At 41.5% G+C, this 17,014-nt stretch overlaps 1 protein-coding gene across 2 annotated transcripts in view; it reads right to left on the reverse strand.

Moving 5' to 3' along the window:
- The window catches only part of LPIN1 (lipin 1), a 265,282-nt gene extending 264,898 nt beyond the window's left edge, over positions 1 to 384 (reverse strand). The window contains exon 1 of one of the 2 annotated variants that reach the window (XM_073625360.1): positions 106 to 384. In XM_073625360.1, the coding sequence (XP_073481461.1) occupies positions 106 to 246 (141 nt within the window). In that variant the 5' untranslated portion in view covers positions 247 to 384. The remainder of the gene's footprint in view (positions 1 to 105) is intronic. The other variant, XM_073625362.1, reaches the window with a different exon arrangement.
- Positions 385 to 17,014: the final 16,630 nt, after the last annotated feature.

Below are 17,014 nucleotides of genomic sequence, written 5' to 3' on the forward strand. Positions count from 1 at the left end.
ACAATGAAAAAGACTAACAGCAAATCATTCTAAAATCCTCAAGTAGCTAAGTATATTGCAAGCATTTGCTACAGTTACAATCAAGCTGAAAAAAGAAAACATTACCCAAGACCAGTTGTACTCCAAGCCCAGAGGAATCCCAGCTAGGGTCAATCTCTTGTCTTCTAAGTGATCCTCGGGAAGGCTGTCTTGTTTCCCCTTTTCAAGGTGGTCTTTGGAAACAGCTTCTTCAGTATTAACATCCATTCCCAGAGAGCCTATAAAGCGGTGAGTGTGGGCTAAAATCTCCCCACTTTGGTGTGGATAACCAGCATTCTGCGCAGAAGAAACTGCTTTGGACAATGCGATCTGTGGCTAAACCTATTTACACTGATCATGTTTGCTTGCTAATTTTACCTGCACAAGTTCTTGGAATGGCAGCTAACTCAGAAATCTGAGACAGACGTCCAGCGCACTCTTTGACTCCTGAAGTATTCCAGGCCAGGAACCAGCTCGAGTTCATACACAAAGCCTGCTCCAAGATATAAACTAAGCTGCCCTATCTCCTCTCTTTAGTCTCTCCAGTGACTGAAAAGCTGTTTGACACATGGAGCGTTAAAGTGCACCTGTCTGACTTGCACCAATCAGAGACAATTCTCTAACTCTGTCCCTTGGTTGGAGGAGCTGATGTTAGATGATAATGAAGAGAGGCCTTCCGTTATGATATTTCACGTTTTGGTAGTAAAGAAAAGAGGCAAGGGTGAAATTTGTGGCTCCAAAGGGCCAAACATCAAAGCGGGAGACTGTGCTTATACTGGGGGAAGATCCTCCTCTTAAACCACCAACTTAATGTTAAAGGTCATATTGCCTGGTATCATCAAAACCCTAGTCATTAGGATACAAGTTTATATGTCTGTGTTGCTGGACTGGTGGTTGAGGGAAGATAGAAGAGTTTGTGACATTTTTAAACATTGTATTATATATTACTGTAGCATTACCCTCATAAAGGCCTCTGGATTTATGGCTCCCCCTTACATGCACAGCCAGGCAACAGGAAATTTCCAGCATTCACTTAGCAGTCAAGAACCAGTCCAGGATGTTTTGTTTTTGTTTTTTTTCACGGATGAATTTGGATAAGGATGGGAAGGTATGGGATGCCCAGAACTGTAACTTGAATGTAACTCGAGGACTTGAAACTGTCTCTGGCTACCAAAAATCAGATGGCTGTCCTCCTATAGGATACATGGATCAACTGCTAAAGAAAGATTTCTAATCACTGAATGCAGGTGTTCAATCACTGTACAAAATTCCAAGGCACCTGGCTGCTTCTTAGATTCCCCAAACAAGAGTTGTAGGGTAACGGTCTTGCACCTGGCTGCTTCTCCTTTATCAGGTTCTGGGATGCAGTGGTCGAAGCTACTCACTCACTCCCTTTGGTCGATCATGAAGCGCATGTGACTGCTGAACAGGCCTCCTGCTGGACAGGTCCCAATGGCTCCCAGGATGGCTTCAGCTAAGCCTAGCTGAACCTGGAGGGGTGTGAGACATCATCTGCTTCTCTCTCTCTTGTTCCTTCCTTCTTTCTGGCCAAGGGCAGAGCACCCAAGCATAGGGGTCCCCTCCAGGCAACTGGACCCCGCACTCTACTTACCACATCACCAGCCTCCAGAATATTAATGACCTGTCTATCCACCTTCTATTCCAATACCCACCCAGGGATTGAATTAGACTCCATAAATATTCAGGCCTCATCTTTGCTCCTTCGCCCTCTAGAACCCTCCAGCAGCCCCAGAAGCCAGGGGGAGGCAACAGAGACTCAGCCTTTGGGACTCTGCCAACTAACTCCAAACAAATTAACCCTGGCTCCTCTGCCTACAGAGGAGCCCAACTAAAGTTTCCTACACTGTAAACATTGGGTGCTACATTAGAGATTTCTAATCTTTACTGGTATGTTCTGCTTTGTTTGCATGTTGTTGGTGCACACTAGGCATCAAAGAGGCAGTAAAGCACATTTACAGTGTACACTGACAGTATATTCTGGTCGGCATTTACATGGCTATTTATAGTTGGACCCAGGTAGACAAGGGAAGACTTTATCACATCTGGTGCAGGCAAAAATGCATTGCAAAGTTGTTTTTAACTATTTTAACACAGAATTAGGTAGGGAAGATTTCTGCTGAATGCACTTGGCATCATTCTGTGTTTGGATACCTTTTTTTCCTTTTTTTTTGGTCCACCCTGCTCCCTAGCTGTCATTCTCACCCAGGCAAAAATTATGTCTTTATAGTTCTGAAGCCTCCTGGAAAAAGTACACAGGGCTTTTTTTTTTTTCTCATAGAATAGGTGCAGGAACTCCCCCTTTCCGAATTATCCCTTTTCTCTGCCCCTACCCACCTCCGGGCACCATTCCTTTGTTCCATCCCCTACCCACCTCCCAGTACTGCCCTTTTAGACAATGCAGAACTAACTATCATTTTGTGGTGCTAAGTAATTTGTAAGGAATTTGGTAATGATAACAAGAAAAGCATAAAAATAGATCCCCTGCATCTCTTATTGCAGGATGCTTTCTGATCCATTCACTGTGGCTGGAGAAGGGCGAAACCCAGTGGTGGCTGGTGCTACTACTTTTGCTGGACAGCTTTTTCTGTTAAGGAAGGGAGTTTAAAAAACAAAACAAACAAAAAAAAAAAAACACTGGGAGGATTGCCAAGTAAAAAAAAAAAAAAAAATACAACCCCCCCAAAAAAATACAGTTACCACATCTGAGGATTCATAGGCTGCAGTATATTACATGTTTGTTTTTAGATACGCTCATAGGCCTTTGCTACACCAGCCCAGGCCTAACTGGCATTTTCACAAATTTGCGACTGCTGGTTTTATGGCCATTAAAAGGCTAAGCCCCATATTCATTTTTATTCAGCCAGCCCCACCAGGCTGTGTATGGTCTTTCCACTTGCATCCATGCATCTGTAGGGCTTCAAAAGTTTGCATACCCTGGCAGAAATTGTGAAGTTTTAGCATTAATATTGAAAATATGATCATGCAAAAAACTGTCTTTTATTTAAGGATAGTGATCACATGAAGCCATTTATTATGACATAGTTTTTTGGCTCCTTTTTAAATCATAATAACAGAAATCGCCCAAATGGACCTGATAAAGTTTACGTACCCTGGAATGTTTGGCCTTGGCACAGACACAGAAGGTGGCACACACAGGTTAAAATGGCAATAAAAGGTCAATTTCTCACATTTGTGGCTTTTTAAATCACAATTATTGTCTTTGTATAAATAGTCAATGAGTTTGTTAGCTCTCACGTGGATGCACTAAGCAGGCTAGATACTATGCCATGAGGCGGTAGAAAAGAACAGTCAAAAGACCTGCGTAACAAGGTAATGGAACTTTATAAAGATGGAAAAGGATATAAAAATATACCCAAAGCCTTGAATATGCCAGTCAGTACTGTTTAATTCCTTATTAAGAAGTGGAAAATTTGGGGCTCTTTTGATACCATGCCAAGGTCAGGTAGACCAAGAAAGATTGCAGCCATAACTGGCGAAAGAATAGCTCAGAATACAAAGAAAAACCCACAGGTAACCTCAGGAGAAATACAGGCTGCTCTCCAAAAAGATGGTGTAATTGTTTTTAAGGAGCACAATTCAACGATACTTGAACAAAAAAGAGCTGCATGGTTGAGCTGCCAGAAGGAAGCCTTTACTGCATCAATGCCACAAAAAGCCCAATGAGGCATGTCAAGGTGGTGTTGGGCATATTGTAACCAGGTTTTTTTGTGGAACTTGTGCAGTAAAGGATTCCTTCTGACAACTTGACCATGCAGCTCTTTTTTGTTCAAGTATCATTGTATTGTGCTCCTTAAAAACAACCACACCATGTTTTTCCAGAGCAGCCTGTATTTCTCCTGAGGTTACCTGTGGGTTTTTTCTTTGTATCCCGAACAATTCCTGTGGCAGTTGTGGCTGAAATCTTTCTTGATCTACCTGACCTTGGCTTGGCATCAAGAGATTCTCAAATTTTCCACTTCTTATTAAGCACTTCAAGACCGCCGCATGACGATGTACGTCCAAACTTTGAACGGGATATCGTTGTTATGGCAGCAGCTAGCTACCATAACCCCGGTATCCCCGTTTTTGTGCGCGGTCGGCTTTCAGATAAAAGTGGTCCCTGCGGCGAATTCGCCGCAAGATCACTTTTATCGGTGGCGGGAGAGGCCCCCCCTCCCGCCGTGATCCAGTGCCCTCCGCCGCTTACCGGAGCCGTCGGTAGCGGCGGAGGCGATCACGTCCTTCTGTGTGGTGTGTCTGGAGACGAGTGAGGCTAAAATGGCGCTCACTCGTCTCCAATACACTGCTGGGCGGAAGCGACGTCAATACGTCACTTCTGTCCACGCCTTTTTTTTTTAAAAAACAGTGTAAAAATAAATAAAATATTGTAAAATAAATAATACAAATAAAAAAAAAATTTTAAAACCCCCCTGTCCCGACGAGTTCGCGCGCAGAAGCGAACGCATACGCGAGTAGCGCCCGCATATGAAAACGGTGGTCAAACCACACATGTGAGGTATCGCCACGACCGGTAGAGCGAGAGCAATAATTCTAGCCCTAGACCTCCTCTGTACCGTAAAATATGCAACCTGTAGAATTTTTTAAACGTCGCCTATGGAGATTTTTGAGGGTAAAAGTTTGACACCATTCCACGAGCGGGCGCTATTTTCAAGCGTGACATGTTGGGTATCAATTTACTTGGTGTAACATTATATTTCACAATATAAAAAAAATTGGGCTAACTTTACTGTTGTCTTATTTTTTTATTCAAAAAAGTGAATTTTTTCCAAAAAAAGTGCGCTTTTAAGACCGCTGCGCAAATACGGTGCAAAAAAAAGTACTGCAATGACCGCCATTTTATTCTCTAGGGTGTTAGAAGAAAAACCATATATAATGTTTGGGGTTCTAAGTAATTTTCTAGCAGAAAAACCTGTTTTAAACATGTAAACACCTAAAATCCAAAACGAGGCTGGTCCTCAAGTGGTTAAACGATTTAACAGTACTGACTGGCATATTCAAGGCTTTGGATATCTTTTTTTATCCTTTTCCATCTTTGTAAAGTTTCATTACCTTGTTATGCAGGTCTTTTGACTGTTCTTTTCTGCTCCCCATGGCTATTAAAAATGGCTATTAAAGGCTAATTTAAGCAGGCTAGATACTAATCTAGCCTGCTAGTGCATCCATGTGAGAGCCAACAAACTCATTGACTATTTATACACAGACACTATTTGCGATTTAAAAAGCCACAAATGTGGGAAATTACCTTTAATAGCCATTTTAACCTGTGTGTGCCACCTTCTGTGTCTGTACCAAGGCCAAACATTCCAGGGTATGTAAACTTTTCATCAGGGCCATTTGGGTGATTTCTGTTATCATTATGATTTTAAAAGGAGCCAAAAAACGATGTGATAATAAATGGCTTCATGCGATCACTATCCTTGAATAAAAGGAGTTTTTTTTTGGCACGATTAGTCATATTTTCAATATAAATGCTGAAATTTCCCAATTTCTGCCAGGGTATGCAAACTTTTGAGCACAACTGCATATATATATATATATATATATATATATATATATATATATATATATATATATACTGAGTAAAATAATAACACTTTTGTGTTTGCCCCTATTTATCATGAGCTGACTTTATTTATGTACACAAAAGGCCTATTTCTCTCAACTATTGTTATATTGTTCACAAATCTGTCTAAGTCTGTGTTAGTGAGCACTTCTCCTTTGCCGAGATGATCCATCCATCTCACAGGTGTGGCATATCAAAATGCTGATTAGACAGCATGATTATTGCACAGGTGTGCCTTAGGCTGGCCACAATAAAAGGCCACTCTAAAATGTGCAGTTTTATCACACAGCACAATGCCACAGATGTCGCAAGTTTTGAGGAAGTGTGCAATTGGCATTCTGACTGCAGGAATGTCCACCAAAGCTGTTGCCCTTGAATTGAATGTTCATTTCTCTACCATAAGCCGTCTCCAAAGGTATTTCAGAGAATTTGGCAGTACATCCACCCGGCCTCACAATCACAGACCACGTGTAACCACACCAGCCCAGGACCTCCACATTCAGCATCTTCACCGCCAAGATCGTCTGAGACCAGCCACCTGGACAGCTGCTGCAACAATCGGTTTGCATAACCAAAGAATTTCTGCACAAACAGTCAGAAACCGTCTCAGGGAAGCTCATCTGCATCCTCATCGTCCTCATCGGGGTCTCAACCTGACTGCAGTTTGTCATCGTAACCGACTTGAGTGGGCAAATGCTCACATTCGATGGCATCTGGCACTTTGGAGAGGTGTTCTCTTCAAGGATGAATCACAATTTTCACTGTACAGGGCAGATGGCAGACAGCGTGTTTGGCGTCGTGTGGGTGAGCGGTTTGCTGATGTCAACGTTGTGGATCGAGTGGCCCGTGGTGACGGTGGGGTTATGGTATGGGCAGGCGTATGCTATGGACTACGAACACAGGTGCATTTTGAATGCACAGAGGTACCGTGATGAGATTCTGAGGCCCATTGTTGTGCCATTCATCCACGACCATCACCTCATGTTGCAACATGATAATGCACAGCCCCATGTTGCAAGGATCTGTACACGATTCCTGGAAGCTGAAAACATCCCAGTTCTTGCATGGCCAGCATACTCACCATATGTCACCCATTGAGCTGGTTTGGGATGCTCTGGATCGGCGTATACGACAGCGTGTTCCAGTTCCTGCCAATATCCAGCAACTTCACACAGCCTTTGAAGAGGAATGGACCAACATTCCACAGGCCACAATCAACAATCTGATCAACTCTATGTGATGGAGATGTGCTGCACTGCTTGAGGCAAATGGTGGTCACACCTGAGCCCCCAATACAGTAAAACTGCACATTTTAGAGTGGCCTTTTATTGTGGCCAGCCTAAGGCACACCTGTGCAATAATCATGCTGTCTAATCAGCATCTTGATATGCCACTCCTGGGAGGTAGATGGATTATCTCGGCAAAGGAGAAGTGCTCAATAACACAGATTTAGACAGATTTGTGAACAATATTTGAGAGAAATAGGCCTTTTGTGTACATAGAAAAAGTCGTAGATCTTTGAGTTCAGCTCATGATAAATAGGGGGAAACACAAAAGTGTTGCGTGTACAATTTTGTATATATATATATATATATATATATACATATATATATATATATACACATATATATATATATATATATATATATATATATATATATATATATATATATATATATATATATATACACATATATATTGTACATTGCCATCAGTCCCTGCCCTCAAGGAGCTTACAATCTAAGGCCCCTATATTAATTCATATGCTAGGGCCAATTTGCCTACAAAAAAGTCATTGGCATGTGGGAGGAACTCACACAAGATAAGAACATGCAAACACCGTGCAGGTAGTGTCATGGTTGGGATTCCAACAACCCCAGGCAGATGTGATAACCACTAAGCCACTGTCTGGGCTGCTCTGTGGTCAAGAGGAAAAGGCTGGCAGAGACAGGTAAGTATATTTCCTGATAGTAGGCATATGGGCCAACAAAGAGTGAATGAACTGCGGTTCCTCTGACTGCCATCCTTGGTGTGTTAGATATGAAGATTCTGCCATGCACCACTGTGCTGCAAGATTTCTCAAATGAGCAGATTCTTTTGCAGGTGATGCTTTAAATACAACATAGTCTTTATGAAATAATTAATTTAAAGGGGTTGTAACCCTCAAATTTGAAATATGAACAAAGCATATCTCTCTATGTACTGGTCTCAAGAGCAATCCGTGTAATTTCTATCTGCCGCTTTGTTACTCTGCAATTAGCATGAATCACTTCTGACAAGTTTTTCTGACACCAAGAGAAAAAAGGTGACAGGGGAGGGACCTTCAACTGATTGACAGCCTCAGCTTTGTTCCTGTGTGCTGTGAGAAGGGGGCGGGTGTCCCTTCCCTCCAATCATCTCTTTCACTGAGCTCTGCAAAGTGTAATTTCAGCTCTCCACCCCCTGTTTTTTGAACTCTCAGACAAGCTTTATAAATGTATCACTTTGAACAGATGTAGAGAAGAGAAGAGTGCAGATAAAAAGGTAAAACTTATGTAGGAGGATTTGTTTCATTGCTGTATCACCTGAGGCCAGTCACTTCACTGGGTATATGTAAGAGTTTACAACCACTTGAAACGCTAAAGACCAACTGGACTTCTCCAAGTCAATTTATCCAATCTTATACACTGAGGAAAAATATTCCTTTACAGAGGAAGTGGAGATATGACTTTGAACATGTTGTTAGATAATAGAACGAGATGTGCTGCTCCTCTGATGTGCAGTCATAGCAGCTGAAATTTTCCAGCAAGGCATGATGCCAATAAAGCAATTGCCATCCACGTGTTTCGTCCTCTCAGCTGTTTGTCAACACAGCCTGAACTTGGAATACGCTGGGAATTAACTAATTATGCACATGAGACAAATTTGCAAATTACAGGGCATAATTACATCTTTTTAAGGGTCAATGCTGATTCTCAATCAGAGAAAGTATTTTGTTTCTCTTTGGGCTTCATGTATGCCAGAGTTTACTGAAAGTTACACTGTTGGCACATTGCTGGGTACATAGTATAATCAGATTTATAGCCGTGGCCTCTGAGCCATCTGATTTTTAAATCAAGAACATTTCTTCAATCCATTTTGTCCACTGGTGCTATTAAAGGAAAATGCACATTTGAAGTGAACCTGCACTTTTCTCAAATTGGTCAAACAGTTTTGCTGTTTTGCGGCACTATAATAGGACTGTGTTTACCTACCTCATGTTGCCATGCTTCCATGTATGCCATCCATGATCAATGGTCCTCCAAATTCCTGTACATGTTACTGAAAGTAAAATACAGTATCTCTACAGGTCTCAGCATACTCCTCACAAACCTCTGTAACAGCACTCAGTCCTAATAATTGGCCACTGAGGTGCCAAGCATTGTATTATGGGCCTTACATTTGGCCACTAAGGTGCCAAGAATTGCATTGTGGGTTTGACAACTGGCCACTGAGGTGCAAAGCATTGTATTACGGGCCTGACAAATGGCCACTGAGATGCCAAGCATTGCATTATGGGCCTGATATTTGGCCTCTGAGGTGCCAAGCATTTTATTACGGGCCTGACATTTGGACACTGAGGTGTCAAGCATTGCATTATGGTCCTGACAACTGGCCACTGAGATGCGAAGCATTGCATTACAGGCTTGTCAACTTGCCAAGCATTGCATTATGGGTCTGACAACTTGCCAAGCATTGCATTATGGTCCTGACATTTGGCCACTGAGGTGTCAAGCATTGCATTATGGTCCTGACAACTGGCCACTGAGATGCGAAGCATTGCATTACAGGCTTGTCAACTTGCCAAGCATTGCACTATGGTCCTGACAACTGGCCACTGAGGTGCCAAGTATTGCATTACAGGCTTGTCAACTTGCCAAGCATTGCATTATGGGTCTGACAACTTGCCAAGCGTTGCATTATGGTCCTGACATTTGGCCACTGAGGTGCCAAGCATTGCATTACAGGCTTGTCAACTTGCCAAGCATTGCACTATTGTCCTGACAACTGGCCACTGCGTTAACAAGCATTGCATTATGGTCCTGACTACTGAGGTGCCAAACATTGCATTATGCAAGGCAAGTGCCACATTGTCAATGGGAATACTGCATATTTCTCTGGGTTGTACCTAAAGATGACATAGGAGAACAGGGAGCATAAAATAAATAATTTTCTTTACATACAGTATGCACAGCGTATAAAAATGTTATATTTTTTATGAGTTACTTGAGCTCAAAATGATACATTTAACTATAGATAAAAGAAGCCCCAACAAAAAACAAAAATGTTCAGAGCAACTACCCCAAAAAGTGCAATAACCACACTAATAAAAAAGCATATAGTTAGAATGATAAGTAAAGAGATCTGTAATTAAATCCTTTCCCTAAACTACACAATCTAAACAAAAAGATATGTATTATAAAAAAAATCTTGAGAAAGCCGATTGGGCGATACACGCTAGGTGATAGGTGACGTCATTATCTAGGGTGGAGCTAGGACGCCATCTTACTGAGGTTTTTTTGTATAGTGAAAAAGCCGTTTTACCCTTTCTGCCATGTGAGTGTATTTTCACGTTTTGTTTTTTTTATTATCTCTTGTGCTGTAAACTGAGCTGTGCATGCTCAGCTCAGCTTACAGCACCATGCCTGTCTCTGAGTGCAAGGATGACTGGCTTTTGAGCATGTGCAGGAGTGACATCATCCCACACTGGTCAATAAAGAGGCTCAAAGACTGGCAATCAGAGGAAGATGCCAGCACCGGCAGGACCCATTGGACAGGTGAGTGTGAATACCTTTACTTCTGCTTTAATTGCCAAGTTTAAAGGATACATAATTCTGAAGTATTTCAGAGCTAAATCTCCTTTTCCGAGCATATCCAGTACTGCATGAGAAAGAAACTTTAGCTTTAAAATTATATTTTTTCATAGTTTACAGACAAAGTTCACCTTTAAGAAAAAATAATAAATACACATATTTTTGCAGGGAAGAAAATGGTGAAACTGAAATGTATTTAGCCGAGAGTTCAGTAATGCTTTAAATCCAACAATACAGTTTATTAAAAATATGGCCTCTTGAGGAATGTTACTCCAAACCTACACAGTTGTTCCACAATTCATGAATGGAGTTTACTAAGAACAACAGCTCTTAATCAAATCCTGAATGTGTTCAACTAGGGTCAACCCTGGTGACATGATGAGTCAATTCAAGTGATTGTCTAGATCAGGAGTCTCAAAATGGTGGCCCTCCAGCTGTTGCAAAACTACAAGTCCCATGAGGCATTGCAAGGCTGACAGTTACCAGCATGACTCCCACAAGCAGAGGCATGATGGGACTTGTAGTTTCGTAACAGCTGGAGGGCCGCCAGTTTGAGACCCCTGCTCTAGACTACCTGTGCCCTTCACCTAGACAATGATTCTATGTACTTGGTTTTTGATCATTAGGTTTCATCACCCACCTAATTGGATCTGTATCCATACCTCCAACTTTCCAAGATGTAAAAGAGGGATTTTCAGAACACAGAATGTGCTCAAGGGTCACACTCCTGCCATGCCTCCAGTTACACAGACAGTGATGAAATAGTACAAAAAAAAAAATTGTTATCCTCAAAATAAAAAATGCAATAGTTTATAGATAAGGTATACCAAAGGTTGAGTTTAGTAGAACACTTTTGTTATCTAAATAATACATAAAACTGCAATGGAAAATATATAATTTGTTCCCGTGATGCATTCAGCTCTTCAACTTTCTACTTGTCCCTCTTTTATTAAAGTTAAGACAAACAAATTAGTTTCAAATCATTTAAGTACTATTTTCAGCCTTGCAAAACTCTCCACAGAGACTGGCACTGTATTTGGCAGCCTCCATTGACTGCGATATCCCGCCGAGCGGTAATATCACACTGCGCTCATACAGCTGAAAGGAAAGTTACAAACTGGAAACATGCTAGAACACGTAGACTGGGCATATACCATGCTCTCTGCGCCATCTGCCACAAAATAAGATAGCATGACTTCATTATGTATCTATCTTATTATTTTTTTTTGTGGATAGTGTAGGGATTTACCACTTGGGATCTACCCACAACTGCTGACTTAGGGGGGAGAATTGCCAGAGGATGGAAAAAAAGTTGTCCAAAAAAGTTCATGCTGGGAAGTTCCATATTCAGCAATTCCTTGGTACTCACCGAAGGAGTCAAGGCCTAAGGACAACTGGTGCCGCCACTGACTGACAAGATTTTAATTAAAGGGCTATACACCAAAATGTGTCTAACTATATCCAAATCCTGACTTTTAGAAATCCTGCATTTGCATATAGTTTTGGGGACCTCTAGGAGCACATTTGGGTGGCAAGTGGCACTGTCAAGGTACCCTAAGTTCATAGTACATATTTCATAGTGTTGAATTGTGGGGCTACTGTAGATATATGGATGGTGCAACTGATTTATATTTAAAGGTATAAGCTCCAGGGCTGACATCCTGATTAAAAAAAACAAACAAAGTAGCCTATTTTCGGCATCAAATAAATGAAACAGTCCATAACTCTGGTACAAAAAACAAAACTTTGGCTCACCCCAACCAGGTTTAAAGTCACAAGAGTCACAATAGTCTAGCAGCATCTTAGTAGCCAGACAGCCCTCTCATAACTGTGTCCGGTTCCACTCAACAACTCATGGACACCGTCTGGCTGCATCCTGCCCTTTTCAGCCCTCTTTTGCAGGTGGGTTAATTCCTTTAGGTCCAAGTACCTGTAGCCATGTTTGGAGGCTCTTTACCAACCAAGATCTCTGTGACAGACTCACCCGGGACAGAGGCTATTGGAGGGGACTGAACGCAAGTCTCTTGCCCACCGATTATGGGCCCTGGCATTTGGGGGAATGGTGCTCTCTGTGAGCTATATGTCTGGGGACCCTGGGGTTGGTGTTACTTTGGATTCAGCTCCATGTCCCCCCAAAACACACAGACTCTGGGAACCCTTTATATGCCATATTAGAATGGTGACTGATTCATACCGTTGGGACTCCTACTGTTAAATGCTAATGTCATCAATTCCAGCTACCTGTCTGTTGTCTGCTATAATGTGTTTATTGTAAATAAGTCTAGTGTGGCTCTAAGAGTCTTTTCATCCATTGTTGTTTGTGTTAAATAACTCTGTTACTGTGTGAAGCTCGGTGACCACAAGTCTGGGCAAAAGGTCATGTCTAGCCCCTGAATTCCAGAACCCACATCAGGACTAATAATGCTAAGAGAAACCTCACATCAATTTTCCCTCATACTGGATCACCCAAGAACCCCTGCACGGGTGAGAATCCCTGAGTACTCCAACTGCTTCTTGTCATCCCCCTTAAAGGGACCACAACCTAAGTAAGGGAGACACATACTTCCTATCCAGTACCCATCCCTGGTGTCCTGTATAATATTTTTTTTTTTTAATACATGGGACCAAAAAGGTGTGTAAACATTTTTTTAAAAAATTTGTTTAGCCCAGTGATATTAAATAATTTTGCAGTATATAATTTATTTAATTCTGTTTAAGACTACTGCAAGGCACAAGGCGCCAGGCTCCTTTTCACAGTTTTATTAGATTAACCTTAAAGTAGAAGTCCACCCCAACACTAAAATCTCTAAATCTACAGGCATCCACGATCTAAGACTAACCTAATCTAGCCCTGTAAAGAAGAGATCTCTATACATACCTTTTTTGAAGATGATCTGGTCCAGTCCCATTCTGAGCTGTCAGCGGTGGCTTCGCTGTGGAGGCGGGTGCAGGGGATACAGCCGACAACGGAAGCCCCATAGTAACTCTATAGGTGATGTCGCTTTCCATTAGTTTCCCAGCCGTTGTCAGCGTACTCTGTAACAGTCATGCGTACTGGGCTAACGCATAGCTGTGTGCGTAGCAGCCATTTTGTCATGTCTAAGCTCACTTTAGCCATGTTGTCTTGTGAAGGACACACCACAGTGACCTTGTCCGCACCTTTTTCTTTAAGTTATCCAATACACAAACTGTTGACTGAGGCCAGGAACTTATCAAGCCATTGATCAGACACACAGAGCTTTCCATTACCCAATCCACAAGGCTGGAAACCCTAACAAAACTGTCATCCGGGGAACCAATAGATACCTGTCGTAAATAGCTCAATCCACATAAAGTGCAGACAGTGTAGTAAGATAGTTCTGAAACTTCAGCATGTTTTATAACTTCCAGAATATTAATAGCACAGCCCTATTATGGACATATTTACTTTCCTCAGATAATTTGTAGCGTTTCAAGTCCAGACACCCCTATGTCAGATCATATTGGAAACCACTGGTACCCCTTATTCCTCCTAGGTAAAACAGACATCGGAAACCTGCTATGTTCATATTTGTTCTGAAGCAATTGTCATGCTGGACCATAATATAAATGTTAGCAGTCTGTAAACAGTAGAGATGCAGAGATAGGTATTCATATCACAAACTGTATCTGAGTTATGGTCATGAATGTAGAGACCTCCCAGCAACCACCCCCTAAACCAGATGACCAGACGATTGGTCATTGGTATCTGTCAACACTCATTTGATCCCAAGGAAATGGGAGATGCCAGGACAGTTTGGGAGTTCTCCTTTACCATCAAATCAGGAACATTTGCCAAGTTTGAGAACCGATTACACCTGGCTCATTGACCGAGCTCTGATCAACCCAAGGACATTGAATGCAAGTATCCTTCCTCCTCAATTCTACCTTATTCTTTGTTGCTGAACTATGTGTTTTTTTCTTTGAAACACTTTTTTTTCTGTATTTTATTTGCACCAATTTTGACCTTTTCATTATTAAAACCTTATTTTGAAAAGTGTTAACCTTGTCCCTAAGCTCTTAATGCAAGCTAACCGAGAACCTGTCTCTTGAAGAGTGCTACTGTATAGGATAAATCCTATGAGCATATCTGTCTGTTGTGACAGTGTGTGTTACAGATGATTAAAGAAAAGGGGGAGGTGGCAGTTAAAGGGTTAATTGCTTAATTAGCCCAGTGACAATTGCTCTCAGGCTGCTGGCACCCAGATTGTGGTCCCACAAGCTGGAAAATCTTTGTGCAGGGGGCAGCTGAGAGTGGCATTGTTACATAAGTGACAGCACGGTGTGAGATTGGCCGGTCCTTTGTCACGAGTTAGTGAGGATTGCAGGGATCTGATACCCGTGTCCATCACATACTCCTCTGCAGAGCTTCCGCCGCTGAAGACAGGACTGGAGCAGCTTCAAAAAAGGTATGTATAGCGATTTCTTCTTTACAGGGCTATATAGGTTAGTCTAAAGCTGGATACAACCCATACAATCCCCTTTAGATTTTTTTCCTTTAGATTTACAAAAAACATATAATATGAGGTCAAACCTAAACACTTTCATTTTGTATGCAATCAGGCAGGTCCTTGCACTGCATAGTTGAAGGTAAATCTAAAGGAAACCTAACAACAAGAGTTGTATAGTGTGTATCCAACTTTAGATTGTGGATGCCTGTAGATTTAGAGATTTTAGTGATAGGGTGGACTTCCACTTTAGCCGCATGCTGACCAGCCGCCGCAGTTGTACATCGGTAACATAGTCGGCCACGAGGAGGGCGTGTGCGCGCCGCTGGGGGTACGTGCGTGCCACTAGAGGCACGCACCCACGCACCCCGCTCTCCCACAGGTCCGATGCGAGTGCCTGGTGGTCGCGATCACTGCCGGGCTCCCGTGATCGCTTGGGGCACACCGAGAACCAGGATCTGTGTGTGTAAACACACAGTTTCCGGTTCTCTGGGGGGAGAACAGGCAGATCGTCTGTTATACAGAGTATGAACAGACGATCTGTCATCTCGACTGCACAGTCCTCTCCCCCCTTCAGTTAGAACACGTACTAGGACACACTTAACCCTTTCACTGCCCCCTAGTGGTTAACCCCTTCACTGCCAGTGACATTTTTACAGTAATCGATGCAATTTTATAACACTGATCGCTGTAAAAATGCCAATGGTCCCAAAAATGTGTCAAAATTGTCTGACGTGTCCGCCATAATGTCGCAGTCCCGATAAAAATCGCAGATCCATTACTAGTGAAAAAAAAAAATAATAATAAAAAAGCCATAAAACTATCCCCTATTTTGTAGATGCTATTACTATTGCGCAAACCAATTAATATACGCTTATTGCGTTTTTTTTTACCAAAAATATGTAGAAGAATACATTTCAGCCTAAACTGAGGAAAAAAAAAGTTTTTTTTTAATATTTTGGGGGAATATTTATTATAGCAAAAAGTTAAAAAATATTGAGTTTTTTTCAAAATTGTCGCCCTTTTTTTGTTTATAGTGCAAAAAATAAAAACCACAGAGGCGATCAAATACCACCAAAAGAAAGCTCTATTTGTGGGAAAAAAAGGACATCAATTTTGTTTGGGTGCAATGTCGCACGACCATGCAATTGTCAGTTAAAATGACGCAGTGCCATATCGCAAAAAGTGCTCTTGTCAGGAAGGGGGTAAAATCTTCCAGGGCTCAAGCGGTTAAAGTGACTTTATAACAATACTTTTAGAATGCAGGAGTTCCTTTCAGATTTCTTGTGCCACACTTGCCAGTAGTAAAAGGTATAATATATATAAAAAGATATAAAGCAAAACAGTTTGTTGATAAAAACCCGTGACACAGTCCCCAGTAGTGGTAACATTTTTCTGCTCTGGATAGGTTCTAGCATGGTTGCTTCTCATTTTTTGTGTGCTTAAAGTGACTGTGGCTTTCTGAAAAAAAAAAAAAAAAAAAGTTTTGCTTTTAGTTCTAATTTAAAACTCCCCCATTTATGCTAAACAGCATGGATGGATGAATCTGCAGTGATGGCTATTGTTTTTCAGACAACAAGGTTAATGAAAAAAAAAATAAATGGGCAGACTCAATGGACTACTCAGTCTTTTTCTGCCATCACTTTTCTATGTACCGTATGTTGATAGCCAGCACCCAGGGCTGTCAGTATATCTGTACAGCGCCTGCATCTGATTGAATGCAGGTGCTCTTCAGTAAGAAATGTTTCTTTCGTCTCCTACAACAAAAGTTGATTGAAAAATTGACTTTTGTAGAGCAAGGTGGTGTCGAGAGGGCCACTCACAGAACACATTTCAACTGATTCAACAAGTATTGCTCCGTGTATGGCAAGTTTAAGAATAACTTTTTAATGATAAAAGGAAGCTCTTTTATAGAATTATATTGTTGCTTTATAATATGTCAATCAGGAATTTATTTATACGGTATTATTACTTAGTATTAGTGTTTATTAGTAAGTAAACTTACCAAAAGGTCCACTGTAAGGTTTTAAAGTTATGAATTATAATAATTTGCCCTCTTTAAAAATATATCTAAACCCAAGAACATAAATGTA

This window comes from Aquarana catesbeiana, linkage group LG04 (assembly GCF_042186555.1).
Source record: "Aquarana catesbeiana isolate 2022-GZ linkage group LG04, ASM4218655v1, whole genome shotgun sequence".
Classification (NCBI taxonomy): Eukaryota; Metazoa; Chordata; class Amphibia; order Anura; family Ranidae; genus Aquarana; species Aquarana catesbeiana.